General features: G+C 45.2%; 2 protein-coding genes and 2 long non-coding RNA genes across 15 annotated transcripts in view; 1 reads left to right on the top strand and 3 right to left on the bottom strand.

Annotated features, from left to right (window-relative positions):
* Positions 1 to 3,418, top strand: part of MBP (myelin basic protein) — a 148,471-nt gene extending 145,053 nt beyond the window's left edge. For all 6 annotated transcript variants that reach the window (XM_078348287.1, XM_035271388.3, XM_035271387.3 and 3 more), the window contains one exon: positions 1,860 to 3,418. In XM_078348287.1, coding sequence (XP_078204413.1) covers positions 1,860 to 1,904 — 45 coding nt within the window. In that variant the 3' untranslated portion in view covers positions 1,905 to 3,418. The remainder of the gene's footprint in view (positions 1 to 1,859) is intronic.
* Positions 3,389 to 4,195, bottom strand: LOC144579085 (uncharacterized). Its single transcript, XR_013525957.1, has 2 exons — positions 4,062 to 4,195; positions 3,389 to 3,581 (listed from the first exon to the last, which is right to left on the bottom strand). It is a non-coding gene; the product is annotated as an uncharacterized LOC144579085 (long non-coding RNA).
* An 884-nt stretch (positions 4,196 to 5,079) lies between these two features.
* Positions 5,080 to 5,828, bottom strand: LOC144579086 (uncharacterized). Its single transcript, XR_013525958.1, has 2 exons — positions 5,780 to 5,828; positions 5,080 to 5,205 (listed from the first exon to the last, which is right to left on the bottom strand). It is a non-coding gene; the product is annotated as an uncharacterized LOC144579086 (long non-coding RNA).
* Positions 5,829 to 9,306: 3,478 nt separating this feature from the next.
* The window catches only part of ZNF236 (zinc finger protein 236), a 161,687-nt gene continuing 149,832 nt past the window's right edge, over positions 9,307 to 21,161 (bottom strand). For all 7 annotated transcript variants that reach the window (XM_078348282.1, XM_078348280.1, XM_078348283.1 and 4 more), the window contains one exon: positions 9,307 to 13,885. In XM_078348282.1, the coding sequence (XP_078204408.1) occupies positions 13,761 to 13,885 (125 nt within the window). In that variant the 3' untranslated portion in view covers positions 9,307 to 13,760. The remainder of the gene's footprint in view (positions 13,886 to 21,161) is intronic.

Below are 21,161 nucleotides of genomic sequence, written 5' to 3'. Positions count from 1 at the left end.
TCGGGAACCACATCAGAACATCAAGGAAGCCTCCTAGTTCCATGTGCGTTAATTTCCACGTACATACATGTGAACGTTTCCCCACCTATAGTGTTTCTGTGGTGTGAGGCGTCAAAGCAGAGACAGGAGTATCTGTCTTTTGCAGTAGGCTCTGTTCTTTCTTGTCCTGAGAGAGGAGTTCAGTCCAGCCTTCACCTTGTGAGTTCAGCCTTATCCTGACCTGAGCCCAGGGTGGATCAGATGCCTAGATCAGGCGACTCCAAGTGGCAAGACATAATAGAGTGAAGCGTTGCTGCTGCATCCATGCCAGGTCCTAGTCCTGGCTCCCTCGGGCAGGCTAAGCTTTAGGAGAGGATGATAGGAATGCCGATTGTGGGGGTGGTGAGCACAAGAGAAAATGGGGAAAATGGGTTTCCTGCATGGTCAGTGCGCTACTAATTGTAGGTTCCCTGGTAAAAAGTAAAACCAATGCGCCCAGCCCACCGTTTTCCATGTCAAAAGGGCCATGAAGAAAGTTAAGATGTATCTCAGTGAGTTGCCAGGGAATCACTTGGCTTCAGAGGACAGTGGTTCTACCACTTTCCAGGAAGTTCTAAGGCCGGGCTACTCCAGAGGGCAGCGCCATCGCCAGCGATGTTCAAGTTAAACCAGGGTGGCACAGGAAACACCCACACTCCTGAGGGAGAGGCTGGCCCCCAAGGGGCCTCCTGTCTTGGGAGGGAAGTCTCACTAGATGGTTCCTAAGGCGGCTCCCCCAGGCTAGAATTTCAGAAACCTTTTCGTTGTGAAAACAAAACCCCTTAAGTGAGTTGTTTAATTACAACATAGAGGCTTGTTTATCAAGCTAAGTATGTGCTTGGAAACCCTCCTGAGAAATCAGAACTGTCACCCTGGCCTGTTAGCTGTGCTGTTTGTAAGGACTTTTGGCGTCCGCTCCAGTGGACGATGTAGAATTAGGTGAGGACAGTGTCGGCTCCTTACTGATCAGCCACAGTAAAGAGTGGATTTCTTCTCTCTTGCTTTCTGGGGGCTCTTAGTCAAAATTGATTGTTTCATAAAAAAGAGGAACCGAAGGAGAGAGACTAAAATTTGAATAAAAACTTGAATGCAAAAAAAGTGCAAACTGTTCTGCTTCGTCGATCTAAACGGCGTTCTGAGTGACCGACGCGCCTCTCTCTAGAGGGATGCCGTGCCTGGCTGCCTCTACACGTGGGCCATGGGGCACCTGTGTGCCATCTCAGTTGGCTGCCAACTATTTGTCCCCAAAGCATGTAAGTGCATGGTTTTAAGATCCTTCAAGTCAAAGTTTGCAGACAAACCTCCCTGTGCATTTCATTTGTCTGGCGTGGTGATGGGATGGCACAGAGGAGGGTCATCTCCAGGGGTGGACATGTGGCTTTGCTCTTTTCTGTGCCTGTAGTGAGGGGTGTGCTGTGGTCTCCTGGAAAAAGAAGTTGCTCCTGTCATAACTGGCAGCTCCCCTCGGTGGCCCTGGACTCTAGCTGAGAGAGAGAAAGTGTTCATTCAAAGCAACACAGCGGCTGCACCTTCGCCCACAGAAGCGCAGCATTGTTACGCAGAGGGTGTTATGCCAGGCACCACTACCTGGGACCTGAGAGTAGATTCCAGGGAATCTTTCTCATGGAACTGAAAATTCAATTCATTCCGTGAGAACTAATTGAGGGGGGTCGGGAGGAATGGAATGAAAATACCAACTTTCTGTGGTGCCATTTCTACCAGCAGATGCAGCTGAGAGAGACACCCCATGGCTCACCATCCACCTGGGCCGAAGAAAAGGGGAATGCTGGTTGGGAGGACGCTGTGGGCTCTCATCCTAACTCCTCTCTCTTCCTTTTCAGGGAGGAAGAGATAGTCGCTCTGGATCACCCATGGCTAGACGCTGAAAACCCACCTGGTTCCAGACTCCTGCCCTCAGCTTCTTAATATAACTGCCTTAAAACCTTAATCCCACTCGAACCCCTTACCGAGTTAGAGCAGATGCCCTCTCCCCTAATGCCTGTGGAGCTGTGCACATAGCAGGGCCGGGCACACGGCAGCCTGCGGCGATCTCTGGCCAACAGTTACATGGAGAAAATGGAAACAGTCCCTTTCCGTGTGCGGATCATACCCCTTTCCCGGCAGTGTGCCCGCAGACGCACACGGGTCTCCGCGCGCCAGGTGCACAGGCGTCCCTCCACGCTCACCCTCTATCCTTGGACTTTCTTTTCGCCATGGCTGCGGCATCCTCGCACTTTTGCTGGGCACTGCCATGGAGGTGCACAGCTGCAGAGACAGAGGACGAGGGCGGCAGAGAGGACTGTTGACATCCACGCTTCCCTTTTTTTTTTTCCAGTCTCCTCTCACCTCCTAAAGTAGATTTCATTTTTCCTAACAGGATTAGACAGTCGAGGAGTGGCTTACTATATGTGGGAGCTTCTGGTATGTGACATGTGGGCTGGGCAGCTGTTAGAGTCCAACGTGGGGCAGCACAGAGAGGGGGGCACGCCCCCAGGCCACGGCTGCCCACACACCCCAATTAGCTGAATTCGCGTGTGGCAGAGGGAGGAAAAGGAGGCAAACGTGGGCTGGGCAATGGCCTCACACAGAAACAGGGTCTTCCTGGAGATTTGGTGATGGAGATGTCGAACAGGAGGCCTCTGGATGCCACTGTTGCCCTGCATGGTGGCCCCAGAGCAGCCCCTATGAACAACCCCGTTTCTGAAGCAGAGCCCACAGCCGGAGAGTCCAGGAAGACTTGAGCACTCGGAGCAGAAGGTAGGAGTCCTCTGGGCAGCCTCACAGCCGCAAAGGTCGCCCTTAGACACCGTGGCCAGGCGTGCTGGCAGCGGCGGTGCACAGCAGCCGCACTAACCCTCCCTGAGAAGATAACCGGCTCATCCGCCTCCTCCCAGAAGACGCGTTGTAGCGAGTAGGCACAGGCGTGCACCTGCTCCCGAACTACTCACTGAGACATGGGGGCTGCGCCGAGAAGAGCTCTTCTGACTGCGGCCTTCCTAACACCTGCTGACACCTCCCTTCGCTCTTCCCTCCCTAACCTACTGACCCACCTTTTGATTTTAGCGCACCTGTGACAGGCCTTCCAAAGAGCCTCACGCTGGCATCAACCTCCCTGGGGACGAAGATGAGGAAGCCAGCGTGATGCCAAAACGCGTCTCCTTAATCCCATTCTAATTCTGAATGTTTCGTTCGGGGTTAATATAATGTCTATTAATATATAGCCTCAATGATGAGAGGGTTACCAAGAACAAAACTGCAGACAAACCTCCACATTTTCCAGCAGAAGCGCTCTGCGATCCGTCCGTGGCCGCACCCACGCAGCACGTGCTGTGGCGACGGCTCATCAGAAAGTGTACACTCTTCCTGAATATTGAAATAAAACAATAAACTTTTAATGGAATTTGAACGGTGTCTTCTTTTGTGTCCCGGGCTGCAGCTCACAGGCCCGTGTCGTCAAGCAAGAGCCGGGTCTTTGGAGCTAATGTGACAGGGTGCCTCTGGGGCTCCAGGCAGGGCTGCCTTCTGCCTGTGGGAGGGCGTCCTCATCAGAGGGTCTCTGGCTACTGGAGAAGGTGGAACAGAGTTAGTTGTTAGGACACTGAGTCTCTCACCAGGAAAATAACATTCAGTGTCTCTGAAGACAAGCTTCCGATCTATGCCCCCTGCAGATTCGAACCCAGGAGTCTTGGACGACGGCCCCTGCCACCTTTTTCTCTGGCAACATGAAAGAGCGTGCTGTTTTACTTACAGTTGCCTTCAGTTACAAGAATTTTTCTTCAAAAAGACAAGACTAAAGTCTCTTTCATTGTTTCTTTTTCTTTTGAAACAGGATTCTGCTTTGTCGCCCAGGTTGGGCGCAATCCTGGCTCACTGCAGCCTCAACCTCCCAGACTCAAGCTATCCTCCTGCCAGAGCCTCCCGTTTAGCTGGGACTACAGGTGTGCACACCACCACGCCCAGCTAATTTTTATATTTTTTGTAGAGACAGGATCTCTCAATGTGGCCCAGGCTGGCCTCATCCTGACCTCAGGCGATCTGCCCACCTCAGCCTCCCACGATGCTGGGATCACAGGCGCCCGTCACCGCTCCTGGCCTTCATTTTGCTTTTAACGGAACCACCGGTTTCCTTCAGTCTAGCAGCAGCTGTGAGAAATGCTCTGTATTTGTGACCGTTAGGAAGGGACCCTCCACGCTGAATGAGGACAAGATTACACGCTCCTGTTTCCCAGGGATCAGAGAGCCTCAGACTCCAGCCTGAGGACCGAAGGGTGGGGAGCTTGGGAATATGACTACATTTATTGCGATAGCAGGAAAAACTGCTGAGGCTGGAGGCATGGCCGCCTGAGCCCCTGGCAGGCATGGCCGGCAGAAAGCCCACACCCACCTGTCTTGGCTGGAGTTCCCTCCCGGACCCCCTCCAACCGAGGAACTTGGAAAATCATGCAAAGATAGTTACATTTTGAAACTTGTATTCTTTTACTTGGGAAATTATCTTAATGGAACATACGTGGACAATGCCTGAAAAGGCAAACCAAGGGTACATCATAGGCTAGCACGTACCATGACAGCACAATACTCAGGTGAATATTTGGGAACGGAGCCAGGGAGCTTGTGTGCTCACTGAACACCTGCCTGCAGTGGCCTGCCCTGCCCACTTTCTCCTGAAGGTGACTGGAAATTAACTTACCTGGCTGAGAGCCAAGGGGGAGGCTGCCGGAGCCCCAGCCTCGTGGACGCAGAGGCCCATCCACACTGCCTGCACAGGCTGTAAGGCCCTCCCCCACCCCTGCAGGCCGTAAGGACCTTTCCCCGATTCCCCGCATCCCCCCCTCCCCCCCGCCCCGCGCAGGCTGTCAGGCCCTCCCCCATCCCCCCACCCCCCTGCACAGGCTGTAAGGACCACTGTTAGTAGAAGCTAGAGGGGCCGTGAGGGGCCGTGGAGCTGGACATAGAAACCACGGTGATCACGCTTCCGTCTGCACAGCGGTGCCCTGCCACTCCATGCTGGCCGCCCATCTGGAGGGGCAGGGAGCGTGCATGGAGTTGACAGAGCAGCCTCCGAGCGTGGAGCGTAAAGTTCCCGCACAGAAAGACGAAATGTCTACGGAGCGCTGGCGAGGAGGAGGCAGTGGCGCAGCGAACGGGCAGCGGCTGGTTTGCCCAGGAGACACTGGTGAATGACCGTGCCTGGAACGGGAACTATCGATTGGAATCGGGATTATGTGAGAAGACAGACTAGGGACTGAGGGAGAAACTGTAAAACAGCGAGTGAGACTTTCTCTCCGAGCAACTTTTACAGAAGAGCAAAGCCATCAGTTAATTTGGGGCGTGGTTAGTCTGCTCAGGACCTCACAAGAGAATACAACAAAGTGGGTGCCTTAAGCCAGACAGTTACTTCCTCAGTTCTAGAGGTGGCAAGTCCAAGATCAAGGTGCTGGTCTCTGGCGAGGCCTGTCCTTGGATCGCTGTGTCCTCACATGGCACAGGGAGACCCTGGGTGTCTCTTGTTCACATAGGGACACCATTCTTACTGGGTTAGAGCCCTGCCCATCTGCCTCATTTAACCTGAATTCCCTCCGTAAAGGCCCTGTCTCCGAATGCAGTCACATTGGGAATTAGAGCTTCTGAAACTATACATTTTGGAAGGACACGATTCTGTCCATAACAGAAATCTATTATTCCTCATGTAACAACAAATATTTTCTAAGCCACCATTTGGCAAGATGTTAGAATTAAACCCAAGACTCTGCAGTGCTCTTACCTCTTTGCCGAAAAAGACACTGAGGCGAAGCATGTCGTCGCGCGTCTCTGTGGTGACCCCTCCGAGGCGAAGCACGTCGGCACGCGTCTCTATGGTGACTCCTCTACTGTAAATAGCAGCTAGTCACTGAAATCCTAAACGAGGTGATAGGGAGGCAAAGGCTGACCCAACAGCACAGACCGGACTGTGCGGTGTGTTAACCACTGCAGCTCTCCAGCGCGAGACGCGGACCGCACCGGCCGCAGAAGTAAAATGAATGGTCTGGTTTTGTACAAGCAGGCTGATTTCAACCTGCGCTCTCATCCACCTTCCAGGCAACTCCGGCCTCTCTCAGAGGCAGGCCAGGGCTCCCCATTCTCCAGCCTCTTACCTCAACTTCCCACCACCAGGAAATGGCTTATCTGGCTTTGGAATCTTACAGACTCCTAGAGCTGGCTAATAGGCTGAGACTCGAGGGCATCCATAAAACAGTGACTCCTTCCGCTACCTCCCACAGCAGCCAGGGCCCCTCCACCTCTCAGCTAAGTTCCCGCTTCTGATTTAAAGTTCATGTGAAAAGCAGAGATGATCCTGAGTTAAATCTCCCTTCCAATATGGTGGCCAGGCTGCTCCCCAGGGTCAGCAGCCTGCCTGCCTGCCTGCCTGCCTTGAGCAGGTTGTTGCAAAAGCCCTTAGGATCATGCCCCTGCCACACATGTTGGGCAGCTCTCAGGTCTCCTGGGAGACAGTTTCATCTACAATACCAGGCTATGGCCAGCGTGGTGCATGGAAGACACCATCACTCAGACGAGGGCAGTGCGAGAGGGGTCTATGGAGACCCGCACATGGAGAGGTCTCAGTTCTTTCCTTACAGCTTTTCTGTAAGCTTGAAACTGCTTTAAAAAAAAAAAAAAAAGAAAGAAAGAAAGAAAGAAAGAAAAGAAAAAAAGAACAGGCCAGGTGTGGTGGCTCACATATGTAATGTAATCCCAGCGCTTTGGGAGGCTGACGGGGGTGGATGGCCTGAGCTCAGCAGTTCAAGACCAGCCTGGCCAACATGGTGGAACACCGTCTGTACTAAAAATACAAAATTAGCCGGGTGTGGTGGGGTGTGCCTGTAATCCCAGCTACTCCATAGGCTGAGGCAGGAGAATCACTTGAACCCAGGATGTGGAAGTTTCAGTGAGCCAGTATACCATTGCCATTGCCCTTCAGCCGGGGCAACAGAACAAGACCCTGTCTCAAAAAAAGAAAAAAGACAAAGACTTTGCATTACTGAAGTTGGCAAAGGTGACTGAAAGGTAACTGGAGAAAATGTGCATGGTGAAGAGCCGGGGCAGTGGCTCACACCCATACTTTCAGCTGCTCAGGAGGTGAAGGCCAGGGTGTGGGGATCACCTGCAGCCAGGACATTGAGACCAGCCTGGGCAACATAGCAAGACCCTGTCTCTAACAAAATAATGAAAATTAGCCGGGTGCGGGGTGTGCATCGTAGTCCCAGCTATTCGGCAGGCTGAGGCGGGACGATCACTGAGTCCAGGAGGTTGAGGCTGCAGTGAGCCATGATTGCACCTGCACTCCAGCCTGGAGACAAAGTGAGACCCTACCTCAAAAATAAAAGGAGCATCTGGAGGCAGACTGGCCAGCTGTTGTCCATCGCTACCCAGAACTACTAAAAAATTGGCTAACAGCAAAGTGAGCTGCTTCATGTTAAATGTAAGAATTTCTTTCTTACAGAGCTTTGTTACCAAGGTAACCAATGATCTCTTTGTTCTAATTACTAAAATAGTAACATACAACTCTCTTCATTGGCCCAGAATAATAACACTGGGAAGCATCTGCTAATCGGTAGAAGGGGTGTGTGAGGCATCTCCGTGGGTGTGCCCAGTGACATCTGTCATTCTTTCTGTAGGGCCTTAAGGGACTGAATGTTTCAAAGGTGCCAAGTCACAAGAGAATGTCCTCAATGATGGGGGCAGTACTGGGGGTGGTGTGGAATATCAGTAACATGTATTTAACAACTTCCATGCATATCATAAGCTGAGCCAGGGCTGTCCCCAGGCCTCCAGAGTGAGCTGACCAGTGTCAGCAGCCATGAAGCATCCCAGGTTCTCCCATTTCCTTCCAGGACAGCCTCCCAGCCTCCTGGCTGCTGGCAGAAGACACAGGCTCCTGGGTGACAAAAGGGATTTTACTCACAGTACCAGGGGTAGCCAGACAGCATTTGTTTGGACAATTAAGCCCCCATCCCCAAAGCTCCACGCAAACTGGGCCAGGGGATGCCTGCAGAGTGGGTGGCGTGGTAGGGGAGGGGCTGAGCTTGGGGAGCGGAATTTCAGCTGCTCAGGCCAAGGCAGCGGGATCACTGGAAATTCGCCTACCCAGCCTTTGGTACGAAGGGCGACAGTGTCTTCATTACACCCATCGGTAAGCAAGCATCCCTTCACGCTGGAGAAAGAGGCCGTCTCCATCTCCCCCGCTGCACTCTGTACAAACAGCGCAACAAGAACATCTGCAGAAGACCAACAGAAATGCCAGGGCCCATGCAGAGGGACTCCCACTGCCTCATGGCCGGTTAACTGAGAATCCAAGTAGAAGGCAGAGCTGAAAAGAAAGAAAGTCAATTAACTTACCCCAGGGACAAGGAGCCAGGCCTAGAGAATGTGACTGGCTGGCCCAGGGACAGGGAGCACCAGAGGTGCACCAGAGCTCATCTGAGTGGGGGCGCAGGCTGCCTGCCTCCCAGCATTCGAGCGCACAGCATACTGGCAGGTGCAAGCCTTTGCTCTTGCTTAAGGGGGACCACTCCATTCACTCGCACAGGGAGCCCAGCCTCCGGGTAAAACTCACCTGGTAAAGCACTGCCAGTAGTTGAGACAATCCACCGTAGTGGGAATACACTTTGTATAATTTGATAGTTAAAAAAAGCCCTTCCTTCACCCACTCCATTTCAAAATCTATCAGAGCAATATGGCTCCTACAAGCAAAGAAACAAGCAGAAAGAACAGTAAAGCAATTTCCTAACATTCCCTCTTGGCTGCATTCAGGAGGTCACTATCACTTTAACTTTTTCAGTCCAAAAATGTCTGGAGTCCCTACTCAGTGCCAGAAATAAGGTGATCCAAGAAGAAATACATCATAAATTTATTTCAATAGAATGATGACTCTCTCAACTACGGACTTCTTCAACAGTTTGGAAAGGTAAGGCACAGTAAAACAGATTAATGTGTATTTTAAAAGAACCTGATGATATAAAGTAACTCCATGGGTGCTCTGGGAAGTCCAGGACCTGGCATATCTCATAAACAGACACACGGATATTATGATGGATGTGCATTTCACTTCCGCTCACTCTTCAACACCTTTCAAACCAGAGAGAAAGCAGAGAGGAGGAGCAGGGGACATCCTCCAGGATTTAATGCCCTGGCTTGAACCGATGGTCAAATCAGCACTGCCCTATGTGCTGAGCCGTGCCAAGCGTGACCTAGAGGAAGCATCCATCTTTAAATAGTTGTGAGTCACCCAGCACCCAAATAAGTATACAGGAGTTTTAAAATAATACAGAAACTATTTTTATTGTTTTAAAGCCAGCACCATGGCTTTCGGCATCACTATCCATTTCTAATACAAAACTGGATTAAATAAATACCATCCAATGTATAAATAGACCATGAAACAATAGTGAAGATAAAAAGATAATTCTTCCATAAATAAAAAAAAATTAACTTAAAAATTTTCTTTAGTGGTGAATCAAGAACGAATTCCTATGCCACTTTAGAATCCGTCAATTATGATACAAATCTTGATTGAATACAAAAGTCTTCATGCTGTAAAAATGTTACACACAAAAAGATTCAATAGAAAAATCTCTCCTGACTGCCTATTGCTCCTGCCATTTATACTAAACTTCCTGTTTTAGTGCCTTCAATGTCAGTCATCCGCATAAGGAACTGCCAAGGTCTCTGTTAGGGCGAGTGTGTGCTCATCCGCGCGGCAGTCTGAGGAGGGAATCGGTTCACAGAGGGTGAGCCCCCAGCCCCCAGGACAAAGAACATGTCTCTCTAGGCATGTGTGGGCATCTCACCCACACAAAGCTCTGTGGCTCCCACTTTCTCCACAGTGCAGAAGATGCCAGCTCTGTGGCCTCTGGCGTATGATCCTTTCATTAGAATGCGGTAAAGATGTAGAGGCCCCAAGTAGAGATACGACATTAAGTTGCGTTATGTATGTACGCACTTTTGAAATTTTATTCTAAAAGATCCAAAGTACCCACGTTGCACGAACACAGAGTAAGTGACACAGAGAGAGCTCTTCCTTCAGAACTAACACTTGCAGGATGTCACCTCTGCCTCACTTACTTCCTACGCGGTAGGTCTTGCAAAAGGGACAAATTCACAATGATCAACCCTTGGTTTAACTTCTTTTGCGGGGGAGGGCGATATTAATTTTGAAATAAGCTTCAGAAAAAAATGTAAGAAGCAGACATCAGACAGACTTAGAAATATTAACTAGAAAGCAGTTCTATGTGTCTTACAAATTTCCTTTAAAAATGTTACATACATAAATCTTGAAATTAATGTACATGTCAAACTATTTTATCCTGAATATTACCAAAATAAATCTGTGTGATGGTCATTTCATGTTAAAATGTGTATCCTAACGAGTTACAAATATTCTTCTAAAAAAGAGGAAAACTCACAGCAAGAACAGAAATCCACTTCTGCTGTAAAAAATCTTGTACCTGTGTGAACACGTGCGTCTCTTGCAATAAATGTGATATAAGAGTTCAAAGGAAGACACAGAACACTGGCTATAATTTCAAAATTCAAGTTTCCTTAAAAAGTTCCAATGGGGTGTAGAAAGTATGCGCGAGGGAACACCCCGTGATTAAGTGCTGGACAAGCACAGATGTTCCATGTCCCACCCGAAGAACACAGCAAGATGAGGGTGGCGTTTGATCAGCCCCCACTGGCCTGGCTGGCAGAGGCCGTGTCACAGAATTTCTTCTATTTAGATAATTTCTAAGCACCTCAAGTTTTTAAAGGGGGCAAAAGCACAGCTTGGTCGGGGTGGGGTGGCATCTGAATCTGCATTTTTGAAAGAAGGTCTTTCTTTTCACCTACTGCCGTTCCTTGGAGACACAGCCACCGGGACTCCACACGCTGCGTGCCTCCTGCTTCCTCAATGCCTGCAACTCAGCTTCATGTTCAGTATCTTTGCAAAGGCCATTCATTCTTTCAGCTTACCTGCTGCACAGCTACCTGAGCACAAAAGCAGGATCAAGACACTTAGGAACTTTTGAAAGGCTCCTAAATGACTGCGTGCCGTTGAACACAGCAGCAAACGAAAGGGCACGGGAGCAAACGAAAGGGCACAGGAGCAAACGAAAGGGCACAGGAGCAGCTGTGGCACAGGCCCGGGGTACTCACTGCCGCAGAGCCACACCCTGATTTTTAAAGTCTGACACCTTTCCAGGGGACATTCTGGGGGTAAGCTCCTCCAAACTTCACAGAAATGAAGAAAAATACCATTGAAGTTCTCTCTTAAAAATATCTGAACTTGAAATTAACTTACACGCCAAACTATTTTAAGTATTTTCAAACAAAAAAAATTAATCACATATCCTAACTTCATTTTTTATTTATAGCTATTCCAAAGCAGATATGCTACGATGAGATAGTTCTAAAAATACAGTTCATTATCCTCAAAACCCTGGTTATACATGAGGCTAGAAATCTCTTTTCTAGAATTTTTAAAACAACCAGTAAAATAAAAAGATCAACCTGTACCCCACATAGATTCAAGTAAAATTATGTCTTTTCAAAACCTTATATTTTCAAGGAATGTTCTGCAAAAAAGCATCTTTTATAATTAGGAAGTAAATCAAAATAATACATAAAATGTCTTATGTTTGCCTGCTAATAAATTCAGAAAAGACACAAAATTGAATGATTGATATTTTCTTTTTCTTTAACCAAAATAAAAGTTGGCTCTCGATTCACCTGTTAAGGCCTTAAATAGTTAATTAACCAATACAATTCACCAAACTATGCTTTCTATACAATTAGGAATTAAACAACCCCTTTTAGAGCTGTCCTGAGATGATATTTAATTCTAAAATCCAAATAAATAACCCAGCAAGAACAAAAATTTTAAATTCCAGTAATTTAAAGTTTGGGGATATTTGTTCACCAAAATTAATCAACATTTCTCAAATATTTCAATACAAAATTATAAAATAAAAAGTGCATTAAAAGCAGAACCTTTAAAACTCTAGCACAATTACAATTATTCTGCATATGCCAATTACAGCCAGGTTCCCACAGACATTCAAGGAAGGAAACCTCGGGACTGGTAAGAAGTCCAGTATCACAAGAATAAGTCAAATAAGGCTTTTCTTTTTCTTAAAAAAATATACAATAGACAAAACAGTTTGGAAAAGAAGTAATATTATTTAACAATTTTCTGACTTAAATATTTTCACATAACAAAGTTTTCATATCATCATCAGTATTACTTATATACATATGCCAAAAGTGAACAACAACAAAAATCAAAAGAGGCCCTTTCAAAGTAAAAGTAAAATGTCTATTTCTTTAGGAAACTGAAATGAGCTCCTCTCTTAATATACAAAGTCCATACAATATTTATAATAAAACTATTCTCTTCTGAAATCAAGGAGGCAATGAGAGAAAATAAAGGCAATTATTTTTCAGGAAAAAAAATAAAACCCAGCTTTATATTACAATGAAAAAGATATCCATTTATTAATAAAATGAATGCAATACTGATCTGAAGTGCTCGTGGGGAGGTGACACTCAGACGCTCTTTCTGCAATTAGGACCAGTGCTTATATTTACAAAATATACTGTTCAGCCACACAGAGGCCCATATATCTATGTACATATGTATTTATATATAGAACATATAAATAATTTCAAAGGAAAAATCAACATGAAGTAAAGAACCTTCCATCTTTGGAATGCTGTAGGAATGGTGTGCACACACTCTGCCCAGCACGGGTGGGATTTGGTTTGGGACATGTTTAATGTGGCACCATTGACGATACTGAAGAATTCCCTGAAATCAAAAACACATCTGTTTATGCACAAAGAGAAAGTCATGGGGTTTTTATGGATTCTAAACCATAAGCTACAAATATGCTTCTTATTTGCTGAGGTGGACAGGGCCACGGTTACCTGTTCCTAGCAGACAATTCTGTGATTTCCTACTTGCGATGTATGGCTTGTGCTTCTGCAATGATCTAACCCCTGTACCTGATCATAGATTGATGCAATAAGCGTGTCACCAGCCCATGTGGACAGTTGAATCCTTATTTGTGGGTCAGGTTTACTCAAGTCCCTGTGTTGACGCCCCAGATACTGCATTCTTGTAACTAATGATTAAATATTTGTCATGGAGAGAATTGGTCCAGCCATCTCTCAAGGTATCAGTTATATTAACTTATGGTAGACTAAAAAGAGTCAATGTTCACTAATTTTCAAAATGCACAGAGAAAAGAGTGGAAAACTCCCCTGTGTATAGGAACATTTTCCTGTGAACTTCATGCACCAATCTTACGCTTCCTTTGTAAGCTATGCTTCTCATAACCGGAAGCCTGAAGAACAATCTTACAGACTTTTGCCATGTTAGCTTTTTTGTCTTTGCTAATACAAAGAAATCACACTACAATGATAGTAAGACTCAGTTAACTGCTATGTGGACTAGACGCACTGGCCACGGAGGAGACTGAGGAGGAAACTGCCCACTGTAGTACCTGAGTTCAGTGATTTGTAGACGAGAGAACAACGCGGTGACACTTTTCCCAGTTTTTTTCCTGTGAGTCTCTGAAAGACAATGATTCTTTAGATAATTTTATAGCTGAAAAACTATTGTGGTAACGTTTTTAACACTTGAAGCTTTAAAACAGAGATTCCAAGTGCTTTGTTCTTCAAAAAATGTAACTTCAGAAACGTTCTGAAAGGTGTACTTGCGACTCGCATCAGAAGACGTGGGTGAGGGTCTGCCACTCGCCCGTGGCCTCCTGTACCACCTCCTCCAGGTGGAGGGTCCGGCTCAGCTCCTCCCCGTCCTGTTCCGGGTGACCTGCAGGCTCCTGCAGTGCTCCTGTCAGGTGGACAAAGAAAACACAAGCAGGCTCAGACCTTCCAGAGTATGAAATGACTCCCATTTAAATAAAGACTTCTCAGCAAACAGACACAAGACATTTCTAAAGTGATTTGCTTTGCATTCCAATGGAAAAAGAATAATTTGAGCTGCAGGTGAAATAACTCTGCCGTCAGTAGTTAGTGTTATGTGAATATGATCACATACAGAGCACTAGTGATATGAGTGCAGTCCCATGACGGCTACATTAACACAGTATCAGCAATGAGCAATTAATAACCAACCCACATGATTTTTATAATAGGAAGGAAAGTAGGAAGCACTACAGTGTAGATGTTAAAGAGAAAAATTACTCCTTTTTCCTTCCTCAAAAACTCCCTACAATATAATGTTCTGCCCTTGGGTTCCCTACACATCTAAATCTCAGCCACTGAACACTGAAAGATGTTGAGCTCCCTTCACAAAGTACAGCACCTCAAAACAACCAAAGAACACCTGAAAGTCTCACGGATCACACCACCACCTCCAACAACCAATCACAGATCTCACACATCACACCACCTCCAAAAACCCAATCACAGATCTCACACATCACACCACCTCCAACAACCCAATCACAGATCTCACACATCACAATGCCTCCAAAAACCCAATCACAGATCTCACACATCACACCACCTCCAACAACCCAATCACAGATCTCACACATCACACCACCTCCAACAACCCAATCACAGATCTCACACATCACACCACCTCCAAAAACCCAATCACAGATCTCACACATCACACCACCTCCAACAACCCAATCACAGATCTCACACATCACACCGCCTCCAACAACCAATCACAGATCTCACACATCACAACGCCTCCAACAACCAATCACAGATCTCACACATCACAACGCCTCCAACAACCAATCACAGATCTCACACATCACACCACCTCCAACAACCAATCACAGATCTCACACATCACACCACCTCCAACATCCAATCACAGATCTCACACATCACACCACCTCCAACAACCAATCACAGATCTCACACATCACACCACCTCATCACAGATCTCACACATCACACCACCTCCAACAACCATATCACATATCTCAGAACACACCACCTCTAACAACCAAGTTACAAATCTCACAGATCACACCACCTCAAACAATAAATCCCAGATCTCACCAACTCCAACAACCCAATCATATATCTCAGATCACACCACCTCCAACAACCCAATCACACCTGGAAAATGCATGGAGCGCACCAAGGGCTCTACTCAGACTTAACATTTCCAGCTCCCTGCATAGCCACCGCCACCCTCTGAAACCTAAGCTAGGGCATTTACTGTCATTCCTGCCTTAGAGATAGATGGCACTGCTAGATTCTGTGTAGGAAACATAGGTGGAAAAGAGACAGACAGGCAGTAGGATCACACCCCAACATCCATACCCTGAACGGCATGAATGTGAGCGAATCAAGAGAGAAACCAGGGCCCGCGTGTCATCTGTGCCAGGTCAACAGGATGCAGACAGGAGCAGTTGGTGCAGATTCTGTTTGCTCTATGCCCCTGAGCACCGAGACAGCACCTGAACTGCATGCTGTAGGAAAAGGGGCTTCCAGACATGTAGTGAAGACATACGCAGAGATGTTATTCTGGGCCTTTGACTGCCCAGGTGCTGACAGGCTCTACAGAGAGCTCTGTCCAGTGGGAAACAAGCTGCTCAGAAATGCTGCACTTGCTCAGGTTCTGAGTTGCCATTTTACTCCAGTCAATTTCTGTGAACTTGCCATAATAAATCAGAAATATAATCTAATCAAATCGCGCGTGCGCGTGTGTGTGTGTGTGTGTGTATGTGAAGGGTACAGTCCATAGCCAACTTCAACCACTGCATACACTAAGTATGAAAGTGGCAAAAGCACAGGCTTCCTTCTGGGAACAACATTTGGAGGCTTGCATTGTGAATTTTTGCTCCAGAACAACCACAGGAATAAATCAGAAACCTGAGAGGACCCACAGATCCTCTGAAGGAAGTGGATTCCTCCTGCAGGACCCAGGAGACACCCCAAGTACTGAGTCACAGCAAGAGCAGCCCAAGGAGAGTCTGAGCTCAGATAGGCCTAGCCCAGCCCCCACCAAAAGGTCCTTCCCTACCCGCCCTGGTAGTGGAAGACAAAGGGTGTATACTCTTGGGAGGTCTAGGACCCTGCTCACTGCCTGTTCCTCACTACACTACCACAGCTGATGCTCTCTGGAAAGCACCACCTCCGACAGGAGGCCAGTGCATTAAACCACCAAACCTAAGAACCCTCACAGAGTCCACTTCACTCTCCTGCCACCTCCACCAAAACAGGCGCTGGTATCCACGGCTGAGAGACCCACGGATGGTTCACCTCACAGGACTCTGTGTAGACAACCCCCAGTACCAGCCTGGAGTTGGGTAGACTTGCTGGGTGTCTAGACCCAGAAGAGAGATAACAATCACTACAGCTGGGTTCTCAGGGAGCCACAACCATAGGAAAAGGGGGACCGTTCCACATCAAGAGAACACCCTGTGGGACAAAAGAATCTGAACCACAGCCTTCAGCCCTAGACCTTCTCTCTGACAGAGCCTACCGAAATGAAAAGGAACCAGAAAATAATTCTGGTAATATGACAAAACAAGGCTCTTTAACACCCCCAAAAGTCATACTAGTTCGCCAACAATGGATCCAAACCAAGAAGAAATCCCTGATTTACCTGAAAAAGAATTTAGGAAGTGAGTTATTATGCTAATCAGGAAGGCACCAGAGAAAGGTGTAGCCCAAATTAAGGAAATAAAAAAAAAAAAAATGATACAAGACGTGAAGAGAGAAATATTCAATGAAATTGACAGCATAAATAAGAAACCAGGAAAACTTCAGGAAACTACATACTTATAGAAATGCGAAATGCTCTAGAAAGTCCTAGCAATAGAATAGAGCAAGTAGAATAAAGAAATTCAGAGCCTGAAGACAAGGTCTTCAAGTTAATCCAATTCAACAGCAAGGAAAAAACAGTAAGAAAATACAAAGCTTCCAAGAAGTCTGGGATTATGCTAAATGACCAAACCTAAGAATAATCAGCATTCCTGAGAAAGAAGAGAAACCTAAACATTTGGAAAACACATTTGGGGGAATAATCGAGGAAAACTTCCCAGCCTTGCTAAAGACCTAGATATCCAAATACAAGAAGCACAAAGAACACCGGGAAATTCACTGCAAAAATATCATTGCTTAGCCACACTCAGCAATAGCAGTTAAAAAAGACAAAGAGGGACATTATATAATGACAAAAGGCCTTGTCCAATAGGAAAATACCACAATCCTAAATATACATGCACCTAACATTGGATCTCCCAAATTTATAAAACAGTTACTAACACATTTAAGAAATGAGAGAGAGCGGAACACAATAATGGTGGGGGACTTCAATACTCCACTGATAGCACTAGACAGGTCATCAAGACAGAAAGCCAACAAAGAAACAATAGACTTAAACTATACCTTGGAACAAACGAACTTAACAGATATATACAGAACATTCTATCCAACAACTGCAGAATATACATTCTGTTCAATGGTGTATGGAACTTTCTCCATGATAGACATATCATGGGCCACAAAATGAGCCTCAATAAATTTAAGAAAATTGAAATTATATCAAGGACTCTCTCAGACAACAATGGAAAAAACTGGAAATCAACTCCAAAAGGAATCTTCAAAACCATGCAAATACATGAAAATTCTATAACCTGCTCCTGAATGATCATTGGATGAAAAATGAAATCAAGACAGAAATTCAAAAATTCTTTGAACTGAACCACAGTAGTGACACAACCTATCAAAATCTCTGGGATACAGCAAAGGCAGTGCTAGGAGGAAAGTTTATAGCCCTAAATTTCTACATCAAAAAGCATAAAAGAGCACACACCTCAGGGAACTAAAGAAACAAGAACAAACCAAAACCAAACCCAGCAGAAGAAAGGAAATAACATAGTTCAGAGCAGAACTAAATGAAATTAAACAAAGAAAAAACAAAAGATAAATAAACAAAAAGCTGGTTCTCTGAAAAGATAAATAAAATTGATAGACCATTAGCAAGATTAACCAAGAAAAGAAGAAAGAAAATCCAAATAAGGTCACTAAGAAATGAAACAGGAGATATTATGACTGACACCACAGATAAATAAAAGATCACTCGAGGCTGCCATGAACACCCTTACACGCATAAACTAGAAAACCTAGAAGAGATGGATAAGTTCCTGAAGAGATACAACCCTCCTAGCTTAAATCAAGAAGAATGAGATACCCTGAACAGACCAACGAGCAGGAAAATTGAAATGGCAATTTTAAAAAATTACCAACCAAAAAAAAGTCTACAACCAGATGGATTCACAGCAGAATTCTACCAGACGTTCAAAGAAATGGGACCAATCCTTTTGACACTATTCTACAAGACAGAGAAAAAGAGAGCCCTTCCTAAATCATTCTATGGAATACCCGAATACCAAAACCAGGAAAGAACATAACCAAAAAAGAAAACCATAGACCAATATTCCTGAGGAACACAGATGCTAAAATCTTTAACAAAATATTAGCTGACTGAATCCAATAATATATCAAAAAGATAAACCACCGTGATCAAGTAAGTGGGTTTCATACCAGGGATTCAGGAATGGTTTAACATATGGAAGTCAATAAATGTGATACACCACATAAACAGAATTAAAAACAAAAATCACACGACATTTCTAAAGATGGAGAAAAAGCATTTCACAAAATCCAGCATCACTTTACGATTAAAACTCGGCATACAAGGGACATACCTCAATAATAAAAGCCATCTATGACAAACACACCGCCAACATAATACTGAATGAGGAAAAGTTGAAAGCATTCCCTCTGAGAACCCGAACAAGACAAGAATGCACACTCTCACCACACCTCTTCAACACAGTACTGGAAGTCCTAGCCAGAACAATCAGACAAGAGAATGAAATCAAGGGCACCCAAATCGGTAAAGAGGAAATCAAACTGTCACTGTTTGCTGATGATGATTGTTTACCTAGAAAACCCAAAAGATGGCCAGGTGCGTTGGCTCACACCTATAATTCCAGCACTTTGGGAGGCTGAGGTGGGTGAATCATGAGGTAAGGAGATCAGGACCATCCTGGTCAACATGGTGAAACCTCATCTCTATTAAAAATACAAAAATTAGCTGGGTTTGATGGCGCATGCCTGCAATGCCAGCTACTCGGGAGGCTGAGGCACAAGAATAGCTTGAACCCAGGAGGTCGAGGTTTCAGTGTGTTGAGATTGTGCCAGTATACTCCAGCCTGGTGACAGAGCAAGACTCTGTCTCAAAAAGAAAAAAAAAGAAAGAAAGAACGAAAAAAAAACCCAAAAGTGTCCTCCAGAAGACTCCTAGAACTGATAAAAAGAATTCAGCAGTTTCCAAATACAAAATTAATGTCCACAAATCAGTAGCTCTTCTATACACCAACAGCAACCGAGCTAAGAATCAAATCAAGAACTCAACCCCTTTTACAATAGCTGCAAAAAAAACCAAAAAACTTAGGAAAATACCTAACCAAGGAGGTGACAGACCTCCACAAGGAAAACTACAAAACACTGCTGAAAGAAATCACAGACAACACAAACAAATGGAAACACATCCCATGCTCATGGTTGGGTAGAATCAAGACTGTGAAAATGACCATACTGCCAAAAGCAATCTACAAATTAAATGCAATCCCATCAAAATACCACCATCATTCTTCACAGAATTAGAAAAAACAATTCTAAAATTCATATGGAACCAAAAAAGACCCCACCTAGCCAAAGGAAGACTAAACAAAAACAACAAATCTGGAAGCATCACATTACCCAATTTCAAACTACACTATAAGGTCACAGTGACCAAACCAGCAGATACTGGTATAAAAATAGGTGCACAGATCAATGGAACCGAATAGAGAACCCAGAAATAAACCCAAATACGTACAGCCAGCTGATCTTTGACAAGCCAAGCAAAAACACAAAATGGGGAAAGGACACCCTTTTCAATAAAAGGTGCTGAGATAATTGGGTAGCCACATGTAGGAAAATGAAACTGGATTCTCTCTCTCACCTTATTCAAAAATCAACTCAAGATCGATTAAAGACTTAAGTCTAAGACCTGAAACTATAAAAATTCTAGAAGGTAACATTGAAAAAACCCTTCTAGACATTGGCTTAGGCAAAAATTTCATGACCAAGAATGCAAAAGCAAATGCAATAAAAACAAAAATAAATAGCTGAAACTTCATTACACTAAAGAACTTTTGCATGGCAAAAGAAACAGTTAGCAGAGTGACCAGACAACACACAGAGTGGGAGAAAATCTTCACAATCTGTACATCCGACAAAGGACCAATATCCAGAATCTACAACGAATTCAAACTAATCAGCAAGGAAAAAACCAATCCCATGAAAAAGTGGGCTAAAGACACGAATAGACAATTTTCACAGGAAGATATACAAATGGCCAGCAAACACATGAAAAAATGCTCAGCATCACCAATGATCAGGAAAATGCAAATCAAAACTACAAAACAATGCCATTTTACTCCCACAAGAATGGCCATAACCAAAAAATCAAAAAACAGTACATGCTAGTATGGATGCAGTGAATAGGGAACACTTCTATACTGCTGGTGGTAATGTAAACCAGCACAGCCACCATGGAGAACAGTGCAGAACTAGAAATGGAACTACCATTTGATCCGACAATCCCACCATTAAGTATCTCTACCCAGAGGAAAATAAATCATTGTATGAAAAGACATTTGCACATGCATGTTTATAGCAGCACAATTTGTGATTGCAAAAACAGGGAACCAACACAAATGCTCATCAATCAATGATGGATAAAGAAACTGTGGTGTACATATATGATGAAATACTACTCAGTCATAAAATGGAATGAATTAACAGCATTCGCAGCGACCTGGATGAGACTGGAGGCCATTATTCTAAAAAAAGTAACAGGAATGGAAAACCAAATATCTTATGTTCTCAGAAGTGGAAGCTAAGCTACCAGGATACAGAGGCATCAGAATGACACAATGGACTCTGGGGACTCAGGGGGAAAGGGTGGGGGGGGAGGGGTAAGACAACAAACCGGATGCAGTGAGTACTGCTTAGATGATGGGTGCACCAAAATCTTACAATCACCACTAAAGAACTTACTCATGTAACCAAACACT

Source organism: Callithrix jacchus, chromosome 13, assembly GCF_049354715.1.
Source record: "Callithrix jacchus isolate 240 chromosome 13, calJac240_pri, whole genome shotgun sequence".
Taxonomy (NCBI): Eukaryota; Metazoa; Chordata; class Mammalia; order Primates; family Cebidae; genus Callithrix; species Callithrix jacchus.
This window is presented reverse-complemented; position numbering and strand designations above follow the sequence as displayed.